The sequence below is a fragment of the Cyrtonyx montezumae genome, unplaced genomic scaffold (assembly GCF_038088225.1).
Source record: "Cyrtonyx montezumae isolate F1298 unplaced genomic scaffold, pur_monq_1.0 scaffold_12, whole genome shotgun sequence".
In the NCBI taxonomy this organism is placed as follows: Eukaryota; Metazoa; Chordata; class Aves; order Galliformes; family Odontophoridae; genus Cyrtonyx; species Cyrtonyx montezumae.
Window position 1 is genome coordinate 4,168,993 of NW_027071848.1, and position 19,516 is coordinate 4,188,508.

A 19,516-nucleotide genomic window follows, 5' to 3' on the forward strand; every position below is an offset into this window, starting at 1 on the left:
GGATCCCAGGTTCAAAAAGACTTGGATCTCCTGGAAGGAGTCCAGCAGATGGCCATGGAGACAATAAAAGACCTGAAGCATCTCCTATTAGAGGAAAAGCTGAGTAACCTGGATCAGTTCAGCCTGGGGAAAAGAAGACTGAGGGGGGATCTGATTAACGTTTATAAATATCTAAAGGGTGGTGGGAGGCAAAAGGATGAGGTCAGGCCCTTCTCAGTGGTATGTAGTGATAAGACAAGGAGTAATGGCCTAAAACTCAAACACAGACAATTCCATACTAACGTGGAAAAACTTCTCTACAGTGAGGATGAAAGAACACTGGTTGGCCAGAAAGGTTGCAGAGCTCCCTTCTCTGGAGCCACTCAAGACCTGTCTGGATGCCTACCTGTGCAACCTATTATAGGGTACCTGCTTTAGCAGGGAGGTTGGACTCAATGATTGCTTGAGGCCTCTTCCAACCCCTGAAATTCTATGATTCTGTAAAACATGGTAGAACATTTTCTTTTTGTTTTGCTCACAGGAAAGCTTGGCTGTGTGAAAAACACCTCCAGTGCTCAAGCACAATTTTTGCAGTGTGGTTAAGTGGGAAAGGATCTGGAAATATTGAACACCACATCACACATTTCTGCATTACATCTCTCTCTTCAGCCCTGAGAAAAGAAGACTCAGAGGGGATCTGATCAATAAATATCTATAGTGTGGGAGGCAAAGGGATGCAGCTAGACTCTTCTCAGCAGTGAGTGGCAATAGGACAAGGGGAAATGGACACAAACTGATGCATAGGTGTTCTGCACAAATGTGCATGTGAATTTCTTCACAGTGCAGGGACAGAGTACTGGCACAGGCTGCACAGAGAAGTGGTGGAGTCTCCTTCTCTGGATATGTTCAAGGCCTGCCTGGATGCCTACCTATTAGTCTAGAGAGCTACTTTGGCAGGGGGTTGGACTCGATGATCTCTGGACGTCCCCTCCAACCCCTACAATTCTGTGATTTTGTGATTCTAGTTCAGTTCAACTTCATTTCTACACTCTTCCACAAATAAAGCACTGAGACAGGCTAGCCAGAGATGTGCTGCAGTCAGCATCCCTGGAGGTGTTCAATAAACATGTATGTATGGCACTGAGGGACGTGGGTTAGTGGGCGTGGTGGTGATAGGTTGATTGTTGGACTAAATGATATTAGTGGTCATTTCCAACCTTAATGGCTTATTCTGTGATTCTATGATTCTATATTCAAGATCATCTGAGAATATTTATCTATTTTTTTCCACCATGAAAAAAATCTAGGATTACTGTCCTGCAAATTTTAAGCAGCTCTGTGTGCAAAGTCCACTGTTAGGTGAAATGGTCTGGGGATTCATAGTGGCTTAGCTGACACTGTGTTTTCCATTGTAACTCATTTTCCTAGAGTCTAAGCTAATAGTCATGCCTCAGAAGAATCAAATTTCATAACAAGGAGCTGAACACTACAAAAGGATCTGATTGTATCATGATACTGCTTGAAACCTATTTTTTCTTCTCGTGAATGAAAGCACTTTCCTTCTAGAGTGGAAAGGAACATATGAATGTAGGCAATATGATGACTCACAGCTGTAGAACTGCTCACATCCATAACATTCACAAGGATGATGGTCTGACTGCAGTCAGTACATGCCTGCAGTTCTTGTAGATGTGTCCAGGCCAGTCAGAACACCTTAAAACATTCTAGCTGTGGCAGCCCAGAGATTAGCACAGGCTGCAAAACCCACTCAAGCTGCAGTGCAAGGAGTTGGGTGGCCAGTCCTCAATGAAAGAGATCTGCCTTGCTTCCTTTACTTGGGTTTATGTAGCTTATCTTCTCGAACAGCATGCTTTTGTTTGCACTGAAGCCCTAACTCTGGTTGACAGAATTGTATTTTCTCAGTCCTGTTAAAAGGTATGTTTTATAAGTATTTTGATCCAGACAGAATGCAAGTAAGAAGCTAATGAGAGCACTTTACAGACATATGAAGTGAGGTTGATGGGCACGAGCAGGGGGAAGGCAGGGATAGGAGAAGAAGGGTACGAGTTCATCACTTTCAACAGGGTATGCCATTCTTCACCCATTTTTCCAGAGGAAGGAAGGAAATAGACAGTTTTCACTTTGAAAGAAGCTTTTAAAATGACATATTTAATAAATTAAAGTGACCATAGAAATCTGAAATGGAAAACTGTCATTCTTTGTCATTGCTGAGGTGCAGGAAGAAGTTGGAAGAGCCTGCCAAGGTTGATGACAATCAAAATGACCATTCCAGCCAGCAAAAATGTTGTGTAGAAATCACACAGACTTTTCTGTCACACCATGAGCTGGTTGAAGCAATGATGTTTGCTTATTTATTTGTTTATTTATTCAATTTGCAAGAGGCTCTGGTCAGCACACTCCCTAAGGGCACACATAATAAAAGCAGTACATCAATTAAACAGCAATGTTTACAGCATTGACAGAGTGCCTAACGAAGGACTTTGAATTACTTCAGGCCTGTCCCTTTGGAGAATACTCAGCTTGTAACTCTCATACATCTGGAAGGTTTGGAGGAGAAAAAGGCTGCATGAATATGTGGATGTACCTTGAAGCATGATTTGAAGGACATCAGGAACTTCAGCTGTTGTCTCGTGCCTACAAGGGAAGTGAATTCTCCAATTTGGAGCTCTATATGGGATAAAACTCAGATTTTAAAAGCTATTTATGTACTCAGTCACATCTAGGCACTAATGGGTGTTCTTACATACCCTGATTTTAATTTTAATTCTAAGCTTGCTCAGCCTCCAAGTAATAATCCCACAAGGTACCAGACTGCATCTATCTATCTTTAAAATCTGGGCCTTGGTAGACTACTGCATCACCAGCTCAGGAGAGAGGCAGCCTCAGGAGTCTCTTCTATAGTCATTTGGTCAAGTACACTTAGAGGTAAAAGTTTTATTTTTATTAAGAGTCTACCATATAACAAAAACATGTCCTGAGGGTAATAAAGACTAAATTAAACAAACATCACATACTGCTCTGTTAACATCAGGTCCAAGCCATACAGTTTGTCTTACATGTGTTCCATTCCTATATTTATAACCCATTACCTATTTTCTCCACTCTATAAAGCCAAGCAAAGTTATGGTGGCAAGTGGCCATGAAAGGGCAAATGCCACTCTCAGAACAGCTGTGCTCCTTCCATGATGACATAGAGTTGTGGTGAATCTAACTATGGTGTCCCATTGTTTAGTTCTTCAGTTCCTTGAGTTTGAGAAATTTGCCTGTGCCCAATACAGTTCTATCTTCATTTTTAGATTCCAGTTCTTTACCAGCAGTTCCACAGGCACTCATGGGAAGTCTTCAAGGAAGGGTCCTGTCTAGATGCATAAAGAGGAAGTAGAGAGATAAAATCTTGACTTTTTCTCCCTGGATGTTTTTAGACAGAAAACCCAGTGTTATTCTAATGGCTTAGTGATTTGGGGTGCCTCCTGTTTTAAGATTTCCAACTTGAAATACCCGAAGGCTTAGCTTTTAAAAACAGCCATACACTCTTGGCTACAAGCAGAGGAATGGCTGTCAAATTTCATCATACCTATGGACGCTCTGCTCCTACAAAATCAGATGGAAAGCCTTCTCGCCGATGTGCTCTAACATCATGGGCTGTTTCTGCAAAAGGCTTAGCCCATACCTGTAAATCTGGAGTGATGATGTTTAATTGCCTAGCTCAAAAGAGTTATGCAAAGATCAATTAGCTAATGTCTGTAAAGTGCTCTGCACCTATCTGGTGCTGGCATAGCACTGCCCTTCCTCGCCATGCTCAGTAGGAGCACTGTTGCTTTAAAAAGGGAGCATGTCCAAGCTCTCCTCCTCCACTGGATCTAAGATGGATGCTCCTGCTGCAGCACAGCCTGTGAGCAGACTTTGCCCAGCCTGCTTTTTTTGTTTTTCTTGGAAGCTTGCTCCAGACAAATCAGCTGCAGGGCAGACTGAGCCGAAACAGGAGGGCAGCTCTCCCCAGGTAAGCTACCACCAAGCTGTTTGCTCACACATCTGGATGGGGCAGAACCAAGGATGCTGCCATCCTAAGAATTATGGTCCTCTCCGTCTGTGCCTCTAGCAGACTCACAACAGCTCTCAGCCAGGCCACAGTCAAATGGCCACAGGCTTCTGCTCCCTTTATCTTCTCTCCTGGCTGGTTGATGTTTGTTTAGCTACAAGGAGATCAGGCAGTTCCCCCACCCCACACTGATCTCATTCATGTTGCTTTGCATTAGCATCACATGGAAGTATTTCTGAATGACACAGGTCTACCTGTGGCCTGGTGGTACTGAAACTGTTCTGGGGCCTGGTGGCAGGCTTTAACCCCTTGCCAAGGAGATGGTCTTTCATCACCAGATGAAAGCAGGAAGGTTCTGCAGGTTCTCCCGGGCCAACCACCACCAGGACGACCTGAAGCTATGTTGGCTTCTTTCTCTTAGAAATGCTTTGGTTTCTGATTATGCTCTAACATTAAAAAAAGTCACCTTCTTTGTTGTCTACCAGGTTCTCCCACAGCTCTCTAGAGTTTAGCTTTATTTCATTTTGTTATTCCCATGGATGTCTTGGAGGAGATGCTCCCTGTGGGTAACACTCATTTTAGATGATTCCTTTCCTCTGGGTGGTGGAGCTCTGGAGGTAGGTATTCCTGACTGACACAGAGCTGGAGGCAATGCCCTTTCCCTTAGCAGCTTCAATTTACAGGAGTGTTTCACTTGAGTCAATAGTAACTGGCCCTGCTAGTACTCCCACAACCCTGGGGGTTTGAAAATGCCTGTGTCCTGCCAACAGGGTGGAAAATCCCTGTCTGGAGTTCTAATTCTGTTTGAGAAATAGAAGAATTCTGTAAAGAGCCAGTGGTCACTCTGACAGTGAAGGAGCAAGAAGGGATGGTTGCAGTCATCCCTGTGTGCACTGCAGTGGAGGACTGAGCAGGATGTGAGCTTTGGGATAGAGTCTGTGCTCTGAGTGCCCAGCTAAGAAGCTCCTGTGAGTGAGGGAATTGATGAGATTCTCAGGCAAGCTGGGATTAAATTTTCTACTACTCTCTCCATATGGTTTCTTGTGACCATCAAGGCTTTACTGTTTTTATTTTAAAGTCAGAATCGCAGGCATCAGTCTGTGGGAGCAGAGGGAAGCTTTGTTTATACTGTTGTGTTGAAAACAGAAAAGGAACACCCTCCCTAGCTTTTGCTGGGTAACCTTTGCTTGTCCCATTCCAAAAAGAAATCATCAAGTTTCAGAGTTTCAGCTAAAACCAGTATAAACCAGGACAGAGAAGAGGACATCTTTCAGAGTCATTTCTCTCCAGTGACACCTTCCTGTTGTTGGTAGCTCAGCTGGTTGGTATCTCTGTGTGGTTTGGAGTCAAGGACAGCCCCTCTCCCGAAAGAAAAAGGTGGCATCGATGGCTTTTCCTCACTAAGAGTGGTGGTTTCCCACATGTGGAATGGTTGCATTTAACAGAGGACTCTGCTGTATGTACTTTTGCTGGAATTTAAGTGGAAAATTTTCTTTAAAGTTTAGCTGTGCCTACAACCACATCTTCTTTTATTTACTTTCTGCTGATGCTGAATTAAATGAAATACAGGGTTTAGGTTTTATTTATTTTTACTTTTTAATATATTTTTTTCATGGAATAAGCATCTTGTAACCAAAAAACCATTAAATGCTAAAATCTATGGCATGTCCCAGAAATGAACTGAGATTTTGGTATTTAGGAAAATCTGTGAAATATCAGCCACAAAGTTCCTGACTGCTGGAGATTTCTGGAAAACTTGTACTTTGAATGAAAGTTAGGAAGAAGGATATATCTATCTACAGAAAAATCATATATAAAAAAATAAATAAAACATCTAGATAGTCAGAACTTTTTTCCAGTGTTTGAACAAAAAGAAAATGTGCACAGCAGAAACAAAATTCGTTCCTCCATCTTCTGCTTCTAGCACACATGGTGTCAACCCAGGTTCATCTCTGACATGAAACCTACGTCTAATTAGAATTCAGTTGTGGTGCCTTAGAGAAATTTAAGCTCAATTGTATGGAGCCAAACAATATCAGGCTTTACATTATGTGGGATTTAGTTTCAGGCCCAATCCACTTATTAATTATTTATCATACCTGTCTGAAATTATCACTTTATTTGGTGATGTTTGGCAATCAAGATATCAGTTTCATTTAAAAAAAATTTAAAATATTCATTTCTCCAAAGTGACAAAAAACTGACCTTCTCTGTTTCTTGTGAACTATGATGCATCATCACTTTTATTTTTACTTCTGCTTTCATCAAGTCTTTTTCCTTTAGGCTTATCGTTTCTCTGTAAATAGTAGAACCACATGAATTCTGGTTTCCAGTGGCTCTTCTCTGGAGCTGGCAGCAGCAGTCTGTGCTGCTCAGTGCTGGCAGTGATAGTACAGGCACTTTTATTCCATCAAAAAACAAATTATGGGAATTGTGTGTGAGGAATAAAGCCCTTCTGAAAATCTTTCAGGAAACGTTCAAGGTAATAATAATTATTTTTAATTATTTTTATTTTTTATTTATTTTTTTTTGCACTTCTATTTCCACTACAGTATTCCAGACACGATTCTTAAGCAAGATAGAGTTCTTACTTTCCTTCACCCAGATATAGTCACTGCTGAGTTCCCACCTCTATGGGTCATCTATGTGCACCAACAGTTGAGTTCTGTGTGATCCGAAGTCAGTGAGATCTAAGCATAACTCCTCTGTAACCAGACATATGTCTTGAAAGTGAACTTTCCTTTTAAAACTCGTTTTGGAGGTGTAGTACTCTACACTCCAGATAGTCCAAATCCCAGGGAGAACTGCTTCCATATACATTTCATGAAAACCCATATATTGATCTGATCTCTCTGAAATTTGACAGAAAAATGGAAAAAATAAAGTTAAATAAATTTAAAAAAAAGTTAAATAAAGTTAAATGGAAAAAATAAAGTATAAATAAAAGGCCTGAAAGCAATAGGATGAAACAGTGTGAAGTGACACATGTAGGAAGTGATATCCAATTGCACAAGTACTGAATGCAGGTTGATTAACCATTAAGAAGAGAGGGATGGGGTGGGATAGAAATGAATTTCAAAAGAAGTCTTTGAAGACAGTGAAGCTATAGTAAAGCTAATATAAATAAATAAATAAAACAAAAATCTTTGAGATACCATCTTTGGAGAAATATTTTAAGTGAGAAATGGAAGGAATTACTCTGCTGGGCTGTGGCATGGATGCACTTTTGAGGGGGATGGAGAGTGTAGAAAAAACAGCTGTAGATATGGATTTTATGAGCTATGTTGAAGAACCAAGTACAGGAAGCTGAGATAAGCAATGTTCATCTTCAATAGAACTTGTTCTTATCACAGAAATTGAGTTCTATTAAGCTACAACATCTTGTTATGGAAAAGAGACAAGTCAGAGAAGATACAGTGCTGCTTTACAAAGTTATGAGTGACACTGAGAAGATGGACACAAACTCTTTGTTTCTCCCACTGTAACATTTTGGGACAGCTGATACAAATACTAGGAGCTAGATTCAAAATAATCAAAGATAAATTGTCATAGAAAAGTGAAAAACTTGAGGAATTGCTCACCAAAGGGTGTTATAAAAGTAGGAATTTATATAGAAAGTATCTGAAAGATTACTACTGAGCTTTTAATCTCTGTGTAGTGGAGTCCCATGTGTACACAACAGAAAAGACATGCTTGCACAGCTGTAGACCATGTGAAAGACTGTGGCAAGGTCTACACCTCTGTTTAATGCACAGTACACATTCATATGGTACAATGATGTCAGCTTGTACTGATATAAGTGAACTAGCTAGTGTAGTCCTCATAATACAAAATTCAGCACAGGCTGACCCCTCTTCTGCCCCAGCATCCTGTATAAATAGTGGATGTGTTCCTGGTGAGCTCAAGCAAGTGGTGCCTAGAAACTGACTCTTTTAAGCTCATTTGGCTATATCCATATTACAATAAAGTAACTTGAAGAAAACTGGGAGTCTACATAAATATATTAAAGAGAGTCACGTATCTTCTGAATGAGCTGTGTGTGAGTTTCCACTCTGTGTTCTTAGGATGAACTCTTTATTACTGTTTGTCACAGGAAAACTTAGAAATTGTAAAACAAGTTATAAATAGAAATCTTCAGAAAAGCAGAACTGTTTGTTAGCTAATGAGGACTGGCAGTAATATCCTTGTATTCTCCTTCGAGTTTATATTTAATGCAAGTAGTTTTTCATCCTCTCTCATTTGTCTTTTAAATGTATAGAATTTACTGTAAAAATTATATACAAAGGGTGGTTTTATAAATGATTTAAAAGATAAAAATTAGTTTTTGAAAAGATCCGTCTCTTTCAGCATCTTAGTTTTTCATATTATTTCTTGTAAAATAACTTAGAAGTAAGAAGCATTTTAGATAAAAACAGCTAATCTTATATCCTGAACATCTTCAGACAGCTTTCCACTGGTTAAAAATGTAAAGCTGTGGTGGTAATGTGACACTTTAAAATGTATAAACACTTATGAGCATGAGTAATTTTTGTTAGAGTATTCCCATTAACTTAAAAAACATTGTTTATATGACTGTGTACTTGGAGATATGGGCATTTAATTGGGAGGCATTATCTCCTTCAGGTGAAGAGATTGAGTCATATAATGCTTTCTACATTGCCTACCACATCTGAATTCTTAATACATTGGTATTTTTTCAGAGCATCCTAACTGTTCTCTGCCCATCTGCCTCCATGTTAGGATCTCATGGTTCTGCAGGGGAACTTTCTATGAGTTGTCTACTGCCTTATCAGCTCCAGGTGATGACAACAGCTTTGCTGTAGAGGAAGAGCAGGAGCCAAGTTATCTCTGCCTACATATAGAGATTTTGGAAGGACAAACCAGCTGCTATGAAGCATTATGTGTGACACAGAACAGTGCTGTGGGGGTGGAAGAGGTGGGTCCCAGCAACAGCAATTGCATCGCACAGAAGTAGCAAGTCTGTCTCTATGTGTCTCTTCCCAGGGCTCCCCAACCCAGTGGCCTTACTCATCTTCTTACTGCAGAACTAATCCAGAGTTTTTGAGCCTCTGTACACATATAACCACATTCACCCTTCCCCTTTCTAGCACTTGGAGGTGAAATTCAGTCTCACATGACCTTTTAGCATGGGTTCAAGCACCAATATGAATGAGCTACAGACATCCTACAGGTGACATCCTGTGACTCTACAGTATCTCCTGAATGGATTTTTAGGCAAACTAAGACTGGGCTTCTGAAAGTCATGAGCAGATAATTAACAGTGAAATAGATAAATTGTCATCAGTTCATGCCCCAGAATGACCACCTCACATAAAACTTAGGCATAGTCAAGGTCTCTTGAAATGCTCTGAGTCCCTACAAATGACAGGACATCTGTGAAAGCTTTGGTTTAGACTAGAGTAGATTTGGAACTGAGAAGAATTTTAATAATAAAATTCTTAAGGAACAGGGTTGTGTGCAGTCATTTCTATTTTGATGGGAAATTTGTCAAGCTTGTTGTGTATTTTTGTTTTCTGATATTTTCTGATATGTGCTGTGTTATAACACGTTTTGTTTTTTGTTTTGCTTTTCTTTCATCTAATATGATTCTTTGAGAAGACAACTCTTTAATCACTGTCAAGGGCAGATATATTTTTTAGGAGCCCTGATTAGTATACAGAAAATTCAGGGAAGAGCAACAGAGGTGATTTTAAATTCTAACAGAAGATTAGAAGAAAATATTATTGCGTATAACTTGTCCAAAGGCATATTAATCATATTAATCCTCTGGTATCTACAGGGTGTGGTATGCATTTAGAAGAAGTTTTCTTGGTAGAGCATTGGAATGGAAAGTTAAGTAGTAAAGATATCTAAGGAGAAATATAGAAATCTACTCTTGATATCAAAGTGTAAGCTATTTCCACAATAGGAGAAGCTGAATGTTAAAAAGAAAACAACAAAAATCACACACACAATTAGATATCCTAATATAGTCGAGGCTAAATTTCTAGAAATTCTTTGTGACAATTATTTTAACAATTTATATTTACAATTATTTTAACTTACATAAATCTTAGTTCTCATGTGAAAGCCAGGGCTCAGGTGTGCAGCTGACTCTGATGCAGGAAGCTGTATGTACGCATCAGGTGGTGAAGTACCATCAGACATGATGGTAATACAACTGCGTCATTGTAGGTTAATTCATTTTGCACAGAGTGGTGCACCGTGGAAGGCAGATGTCACTGAAGAACGTGGAAATGTTGAGTGAAGGCAATAGTCATTGAGACTGGTGGAGCAGGAGAAACCTTACTGGCTGAACAGATGGTGGGGATGATAAGTGGGGCAATAGTTTGTGTTCCTCCCAAATCCAGCAGGTGAAAGAGGGAAGGATTTTTCAAAGATGGAACTCAGACCGTGGAAAGTGACTTATTCACTGAGGTCCCTTGAAGCTGCTGACAATGAGTTGGCTTAGCAATTTACTGGGAGTCTCCCCTTTCACTGAGAGGAGTGGTGTGATTCATTGTGGCAGCACAATGGTTGAGAGCAAGTAGTCTGGATCAACACACTGAAGTCCTAAGGAAGGTGGTGCATTCACAAAATGCAGCAGATCTGTGGACCCTCTTTTTTTCATATGACAACAGTGACAGTGTATATTATTCTGCAATTTGTGTCAGAGAAAAAATATAGACACCCTTGCTCCTGCAGTATGACTAGGGTTTAAATAATTTTACTGGCAATGAGCAATTTATTATCTGCATCTGTGATGATTGCTGTTGGAAGGAAAGATAGAAGTGGATCTCTGAGCAAATGCTTTCTTATAGCAGTTTTCTATATGTCATTGTCACATAACTGAAATGAATGTCTTGGCCAATTTTGACATGAGTTATTATCTCAATCTGTCATTTCAATGAATGAATTTCGATGAATCTTCCTTTTCTGATCTTTTCCCAAATGACTGTACATCAGGTAACTGTTTTTCACTTGAAAGCAACAGTTAGTTTAAGTGTAAGGAGATCTATTTTGTGCCTTGCACAACATTCAGGTGACTGGTGTTCGATGCATCTTAACACTAGAAACAAAATCACAGGTGAAAGCTGTTCTGGTTGAATGTCTGGAATAACATCCCTGATAATCAGGGACTGGGAGGAGATGGGAATTTTAATAAACAGTTACATCCTCCCTTTTGAGAGAAGGAGCCAGCTGAATGCATTCAGACCCAAAAGATTCAAGAGGCTAACTGGCTGCTGTTCCTCCCCTTCTTGGAGATCTGAGCTAAAAATTAAAAGCAGGTGATTTTAATTAGCCCCCATGAACATTCATCAAAAATTGTGTTTGCATGATTACGGGTCCAGTTTTAAACCAGGACATCATGTTTAAAACATCAAAAAGTGCAGATGCAATCTATTCTTATATTAGAAATGCTGATGAGTAGGACAGATTGAGAGCGTTACTGATCTCTTAAAGGTCTAAGATGGGTGGATATTAGAATGGCTAAAACAGCTAAATGACAGAGTTTTCTGGCATTTTGTAGTAGTGTCTACCAAAAATATTCTGATGCCACCCCCATCCCAAATTAACGCTCCTAAGGCCGGTGATATAGCATGCTCACAGCTTAAGGTAGCACTGTGATTCATGTTTTAAAGCTGGTGGCTGCTGGCTGTAACTATGGAATGTATTGTCATGGAAACTACACTTTTCTATATTTACACCAGTGCTGGTTATTCGAGAGACAGTACTTGAAAGAAAATCTGTATAATATATAGCTTAATAACGAGACAGGCAAGCTAGGAATAAACAGATCAAAGATCCAGCTATGTTATGGCTGCTGTTTGTCACCATAGTATGTCTCTAAGCAGGCTCAGTCACTGTTTCAGGCGATTACTGGCACAGCAAGTCAGAAAAGAGCACTGCTGCAATGTCTCTTTAGACAAACAGGTCAGACAAACTTAGATTATTGATAGCTGATTGATTGGCATCTGCTCAGCCAACTCTCATGGCATAACAAAGCATATTGCACTCATGTCCAGGCTGATGGATTAAAGCTACGAGCTGAGTGAATTCAGGACACTGAATTGTAAGAGCCTGTTATTTGTAAGAAATAAATCTTCAGAACTGGAACTGGGTTGTAACTTTAACTGCAGAGCAAGCCTATCTGGTGCTCTGAAAGATCAACTGCTGTCATTTTACTGAGCACAGGTTCTCACAAATTCTAAGTTTGAAAATTCAAAGAGCGAGAAACAGTAATCAGGAGATATCATACCCAGATGAAATTTGGCTGCACACACATACAGGCACACATACAAAAAGGAAGTTGTTGTACAGTGATAAAGTAAGTGTAGAGTCAAAGCTGTTCAATAAACTGTTTTGTTTTTTTCCCCAATATTTTAGAACTTTGCAAAGGAGGGCAAATTGTGCCAGATAAATCCTTCTTAAAATATAAACACATGCATGCAATACATATAAACATATATCCGCATTTATATAAATATAAAATCTTAATAGATGAGGTCTTCTTCATTACCATCTGCAGTCTCAGATCTGTTTAACAATTCTGTAACCTTGGCTCTATCCTGTCTGGTGGAGTTGCATACAGATCTCCATTTGCCATGTTCTCCATCCTGTTGTATAACAAATTTTTTCGTTTATTACAGAAGATTGTCTCAATCGCGCCTGGAGAATGCACTCACAATTACCAGGGAGACAAGCTGCTCTCATTTCTTTTGAAAGAGTTTCTAATGTGATGGGCAGAGCTTAGTGAGGTGCAAAACGCAGGGTCAAGTCACTGTGACACAACTGCTGGGTTTGCTTTGCTATCAGCTGTGAAATCTGTGAAGACATCGCTTTGCTTCCTTCATCACAGCCTTTGCATTTTGTATCTGTGTGTGCTGACCCTAGAAGTGGAGGGTATATTCATCCAACTTCTGATATAAATAATCCTCTTAAAAAGCACAGCTAGCAGTTTGCACATCCAAATGCTTTATTATGCATTTTCAGCTGGTGTTGCTTTAAGTGAAGAAGCAGCGGCAGCTTTAACCGAATCCAAAGCAGCATTGTGCTCCCAAACTTCTTTAATTATTGCATTTCTGGAACAGAAAAAGTCATTTTCAGGTTATAGGATAACAGCTCTAGGTGGAGAGTCAGCGGTTACGTTGCCTCAAAAGCAGAGCTTAGAGAGGGTTGCATTTTCAGCTTCACGCTGGTGCATTTTCCATGTAACTTCATATCTTTATTCCGTGTCTCCTGCAATCCTTCAACCTGTCTATTTGTAAATTTGTGCCTGGAGAAAGCTCCCATGTGGCAAGCCAGGATTGGATAAATGTTACTTGCATTTCCCTGATTGCAAACTCCCAGCATCTGGGATTTTCAGCTTTGAGTACAGTTTGTTTCATGCTGACATTCATCTTTTTGGGGAAAGCAAAGGTCATCGCTTCTCCGGAGTTACGACTGATTTGATTCTTTTTCTCGGGGATGCGCTGGGAAGGGAATCCTTGCTGGAATGCATATTGATAAAGGCTGAGGATTCTGGCTTCTTAGATAAGTAATTTTTTTCTCTCTTCTCTCCCCACAATGACTATGTATTGCAGCAACTCACTGGCTTTTTACCAAATCAGGAGCTGCAGTATTTTTCTTCCGATGGAATAATTTCAGCCCACTTCAGCTAGCATGACAATCTTATGTGATTGTTATGAGTAGGCGTTTACATCCTTTTACATGCTAATACTGCCACACCTGCTAGTCCCCCTCATTTCCATTTCTCTCTTCTTCTCCCCCCCCTTTTTTTTTTCCTTTTTTTTTTTTTCAATGTAAAAACTAATTTCCCAGAGGAAGGGAAATCCTGAGATTCGCGATCAATGCTGCATCGTTGATTCATCAACAAAGAAGGGGATGGCTGAATGGGACACAGGTAGAGATTCAAGCAGGCTGCTTCTGACCAGCAAGAGAAAAGCTAGCTGTTGAGCAGCATATGTTGCCACTCCATGTGCTGTATTAGCTACTTGTTTTTAGCCTTCAGAAGGCTGCCACTACTGCAGCACTAAAGGAATGTGCCCTATTGTTAAAAATCCTGACTGCTTTACACCAATGATTTGCCACTGCAAAGTTGCATGCACCAACAACACTTTGTCGTTGATGTTTGGATGCAAGGTAGGATGTGGTTAATGTATTTAAATGCATGCTGTAACTCCTTTGAATATCTGTGCTGTTTAATTTCATGTCTGACTAGAGATTTCAGTGCGAATTGCGATACGTTGGCTATAAATTAGGGCTTACAGCTGATCCGTTTTAAATGTCAGAAAAAAATCAGCAGGAGTAAAGGTTTCTTATTTCCCAGGGTTGTGTGAGTATAGATTTACATAGGAGAATCGAAAGGATTATGAAGCGTTTGTTTTAGACCGGGTTGCATACTTAGCTAACAGTGCTAAGATTACTGAGCCACCACGCTGCTGTTTGCCCGGCTTTATTGATTTGGATGTGTATGCTGTTATTACACAAACCAGCAAGAATGAATATGTTTGTTTTTTTTTTTCCATTTCTATGGCTGACATGGCTTTTAATTGTAACAGCAGTACTAAAGTATGCAGCCCTGCACTTCTTTGTAAGAAATAAATAAAGTAAGCTCCTGAACCCGTTTTTAAGTCTAAGGGAATATCTTTAAAGAAGTGTTTTCTTTTAAGGACCGGACAATCATTTAATTTCTCTTTTAAATGTAAATCAAAAGGTGGCGCAGTCCACCAGAGAAGTTTTATTTTGGGCTGTGTAATGCAATCCCACCCCAAATCTTTTAACAAAGGTGTTGGATTAGGCTGTATTTCTCCCCATATAATCATCCCGCTTCGACAGTGGGATATAGCAAATGTTGTTTGTGATTTTACTGAAATAACTCAAAAGTGATGGCATGTTTTAAAAAGTTCTCGTCTTTGGGTAAACAAGTTTGGTTCTTTGATCGCTGGGTCAATCACAATAATTGTACAAGTGTTTTCCTCATTGTTTTTCCTTATTATCCTTATAGAAAATTGTATTAAAAATATTCCTGTATGCTTAAAATACTGTAAGAAAAGAGCATTTACATAAAAAGGTAGTGCTAAAAACTTAGACGGATGACTTAAAAATTATTGATCCTCAAAGATGACAATGCTACAAGAATAAAATTCTAGTTGTACAGTCCACAAACCAGAGAACACAGTATAATATTTTGAGTTCTTATTTGATGGATTAACCTGAATAAAATGAAGTACTTTCAGGAAATAGGATATAGATCACCTAATGCTCCCTAAACTTAATTCGGGTAGAGGTTAATGATCTACAGGATCCTGTAATACCCTTAAACATGAACTAGGTTACAGCCAAACACCTACAATCCATTTGTCTACCTTCTCCTTTCCCCAAACTATGGCCTGCCTATGACTTGCATTACTTGAGACTTTCCTGAACTAAAGTTTCTTGCTTCTTTACTTCCATCTTAAATAGCTGAAAATACAGTTTTTTAGTGAAAGGGTTATAATTTAATCGCTGTGTCATGATGCCACTAGTGATATAAATAGCATCAAGAGTCTAACAATTTAAAAGCTTTTTTAATGTGCAGTTTTTTTATGAGAACAATTCATATTTATTTGCAATCTTAACTTAAAAACATAACCTCCCTTGTTTTCAAGTATCAAATTCTAATTACTGAAAGTGAATTGTTAGTCAGGGGAAATTAAATGCAAGCTACCCTTCTACAAAGGTAGGCCAGTGACCTAGGGACTGGTATCCAATTTGTATTCCTGCCTTTAAGCATGATTTTCAAAGGATGTTCTTTGATGCGCTTAAGCTCTTTTATGATTTTCAGATCCTGTTAGGAATAAGCAGGAGAATAAAAATAATAAATTTCAAACTTCTTTTCCCACTCTTTCTCTGGAGCTTCAGGCTCATTAAGTTAGTCACAGCCCATGTTTTATCTTCTTGTGATAGTGTACAAACTGCTTCTCAAAAGAGATTGTGCAGGATAGTGATCCTTTTCAGAAAGATGAGAAGGAGCATCAGTGAGTTGAGTTGGCTCAACACATGCCACATTAGTGCTCTTTGATACCAACAGCATGTATACGTGAGATCTAAATGCATCTCAGTCTGTCCCCTGCCTCACTTCAAGCACCCCTATCTCATTTCTTTGCATTCTGCAGCCCTGATCTATATACACAACTTTTTGCTTCGGATTCATAGGATTATATTTCTCAATTTATAGATACAGGTCCAATGTCTACAAGCAAAAAAAAGTTTGGAAATAAAGAAGGATGTTTCTTTTGGGAAATATTTTAGTTATTCATCATGAAATCATGGATCAAAGCATGCTCATAATATTGCACCTTCTGCTGTCTCACGGTTCTTGATCTTGGGAAGGAGTACATACAGAAATGACATTTGTGTTCTGTGTGGAAGAAAGTTTTAAAATGTGGATGGTGGAGCAGACAACAAAAGAATTCATATTTCAGCCAGCTATCTCCAATTGATAAAATAACCAGGTCAGGTTGTTAACCAGTTCCTTTCTAAAGGACAGTGCAAGTTACAGTGATGCACTACTGCTCAAAATCCTGACTTACAGTTTTTAGTTCTAATTTTGTGCTAAATACGATCTTTTCCTATGGGCACAGAAGTTAGTGAGAGAAGTGCACTACATCAAAACCGTCACAACCATTTATATCTGTCCCCAGTGCTTTTTGCAGTCTGCTCACTCCTAACAGGTGGTGCCAGGGAGTTAATTTGGGGGGGCAGGGAGACAGTGTGCATATCTTACTACAGCATATGTTACAAAGAAGGCAGCAGAGAATCTTAACTGTGCCTGTGGGAAGCTTTTCCTTTTTGGCTTGATTTCTTGTACTCTGACCGCTGACCTCATCCTAGGCCTTTACTTTCAATGGTGCTTAGTTTCATGATCCTTGACCTTCAAATTGCTAAGAATTCAGAGTAGTTTAATCTGAATGTCAGGGAAGTAGCTATCAGAAATGTTACTATTGCACTCTACTTGAACGTAGTTAAGAATTTCTCCCATTTCTGGTAGGGAAGTACCAATGCTTCCTTCACAGGACTGTAGAGATGAGACAGAGAGGAGACAAGCAGGTTTGAAAATGCAGCCCTTAAGTGCCAGGATGTGTTTTGCAACATTTTTTTGTTCATAATCTTGAAGGGCTGCGACATGAAAGTATGTACATCCCCCTGAGTCCCATTGTTGTTCCCCAGCGGCTGGACTGATTTGTGTCTTTGGATTAAAGGAAGGTTCAAGTATAAAATTAAAAAAATCATCACTCACAGGTCTACATTCAAAGATGTGCTAAGGTATATCTCAGACTCTCAATGAGGAGATTTATATGCATACTTAAATCTCTGTATATGCTTACTCACTTTGCTGAACCGAGACCTCATAGTTAATTCAGTATTGCTGAGGAATTATCTCCTGACTCTTAATATCCTGTTCATTTTGCTCTTATTAGGAGTGCCAGGAAGGTATTTCAGATTGACAAAGATGTTTCTTAAATTGCACTTCAGTCATAACTCTGACACTTGCATGGAAGTTTTGTTTTTTTTTTTATCTGATGTCCTTATCTCTGTATGGAAAATAGTTATTGAAGAGACTCCTTTGACAAGTCTGTGACCTCACTGTTTGTTAACTTTGATAAGATATTTTGATAAATTCTCCTTTCCTTCTGTCTATGTTTGATTTTCCATCCAAGCATAATATGAAAGTTTAAAAAAAGGTGTCAAAATATAACTTCCTCCCTTTCCTGCCTTCCTCCTGGAACATCTATAGCAACCTGTTATCTGGCACAATAGCTGCTTTTATTTATTTTTTTTCTAAATCTTTTTTCTATTTTAACTGAAACAACCAAGTAATTATCTATTGCACTATCCAAGGTGAGCGTGGAAGACAAACCTCTTGTTTCTTCAGCTGCTAAAATTTGCATGTTTTGCAAGGCTGTTGCTAAACAGGAAGTTTCATTAACAGAAGTAGAAGGTCTACTACTGAATATTATGTGGACAGTCACATTTCTATAGCTTACTATTAATACTGTGATTGAACTACTAGAAACTTGTTTATTTTCTTTACCAGCATTATTGTCTTGCACAAACTCTGATCTATCACTTCATCTTTAATAGGGAATAGCCTCTTCTTTTCATAGCCTATATCTGGTTATTGAAAGAAACTATTTAAAGAAACAGACATTTGAGGTGATGGGAAAATACTTTTTGGATTAGGAGTGATAAGGTGTAGACCATGAGCTAAGACCTGTGTGCTGTAGGCGCTTGATGAAACACTGTGGATTTTGTGGGGCACTCTGAGATGGTTTCTGGATACATGTAGATTAACATTTTCATTTAAATTATTAATGAGTTTTGAAGTGCATCTCCCAGTCCTACACATGTATCTTGTTTTGTTTTCTATTACAGAGAAAGCTTGGAGTGTACAAATGGGATTGCTTTTTGATGACATTAAGCAGAAAAGTGCAGTCCAGGAATGCAACAAGTACTACACCAAATCTTTTGGGTTTTCAGTTTATAAAACCAAATTAGAACTACTTCAAATCAAAACACACCCCAAAGTGTCTCATATGGCTGCTTGATCCTTCCTCATTCTGTGACTCCTTGCGTGCTGCTTGCTGAAGTGGACATAACCTCTGATTCCACTGTTATTTCTAGACATATTTCTGTTCTGATATTTTGGATCCAGAAATGAAGTTATGTAAAAATGCAATGTATTTATAGTCATACTAACTGCTGTGATCCATCTATAGAATTTGATATATTGTGTAGGGCTCTAGAAGTCTCTGAAAGAGTTTACTGCCTATTCACAGGGAATCAGCCGAGCAAGTCAGCTGGAACACTGCTGCCACTTGCTATGTGTAACATTTAACAGTGGCACTGAGAAACCTACTTCCACCTATTCTTGTTAGGCCACAGCAGCGTTAAAATAAAAGTGCTCAGTAACTGGAATTACAGAAGAGATGCAGGATTGCCACTGGCAAGAGGCTTTGAGTAAGATCAGTTGTGTCACAGAGATTTGTGCATTAGTGCACAGAGCTTGAGGCAAGGAGAGCATTCTTCTTGCATAGCATCAATGCAAGCTAGACATGGGGTGTGAGCCCAAGCAATTTCAGCTGGCTGCGTGTATTTTCTTTTTCTCCTTCAGTTATTCACTGCATAACGTCCTCCACTTTAACACTCTTACCTCAAGAAAAGGACGAAGCCCTTACCCAGGTGTCCCTATCCATCAACAATGTGTGTGGGGAAAAAACAAACAATATGCTGATTTGACAGCTCGCCAGGCTGACGTTTACTGAAACCAAAGTAGCAAATTGCTTGGCTGTGCCAGGAAATCCTCCTAGTCTTAGGAATATAGTAGATGCTTTTCTTCCAAACTTCTTATTCTGAATCACTGAGAAGCATTTCACTGGTGAAGTGCTCTAGCATTGAGTAGACTATGATTTCTTGCGTGCTCCTGAGTTTATC

At 39.3% G+C, this 19,516-nt stretch overlaps 1 protein-coding gene across 6 annotated transcripts in view; it reads left to right on the top strand.

The window, feature by feature from the left end:
- The window catches only part of DLG2 (discs large MAGUK scaffold protein 2), a 1,006,374-nt gene that overhangs the window by 351,354 nt on the left and 635,504 nt on the right, over window positions 1–19,516 (top strand). The window contains exon 1 of one of the 6 annotated variants that reach the window (XM_065729950.1): window positions 14,081–14,182. The exons of the other annotated variants lie outside the window; for them this stretch is intronic. Coding sequence (XP_065586022.1) covers window positions 14,081–14,182 — 102 coding nt within the window. Of the gene's footprint in view, window positions 1–14,080; window positions 14,183–19,516 lie in introns of those variants that run through there. 6 annotated transcript variants of the gene reach the window in all.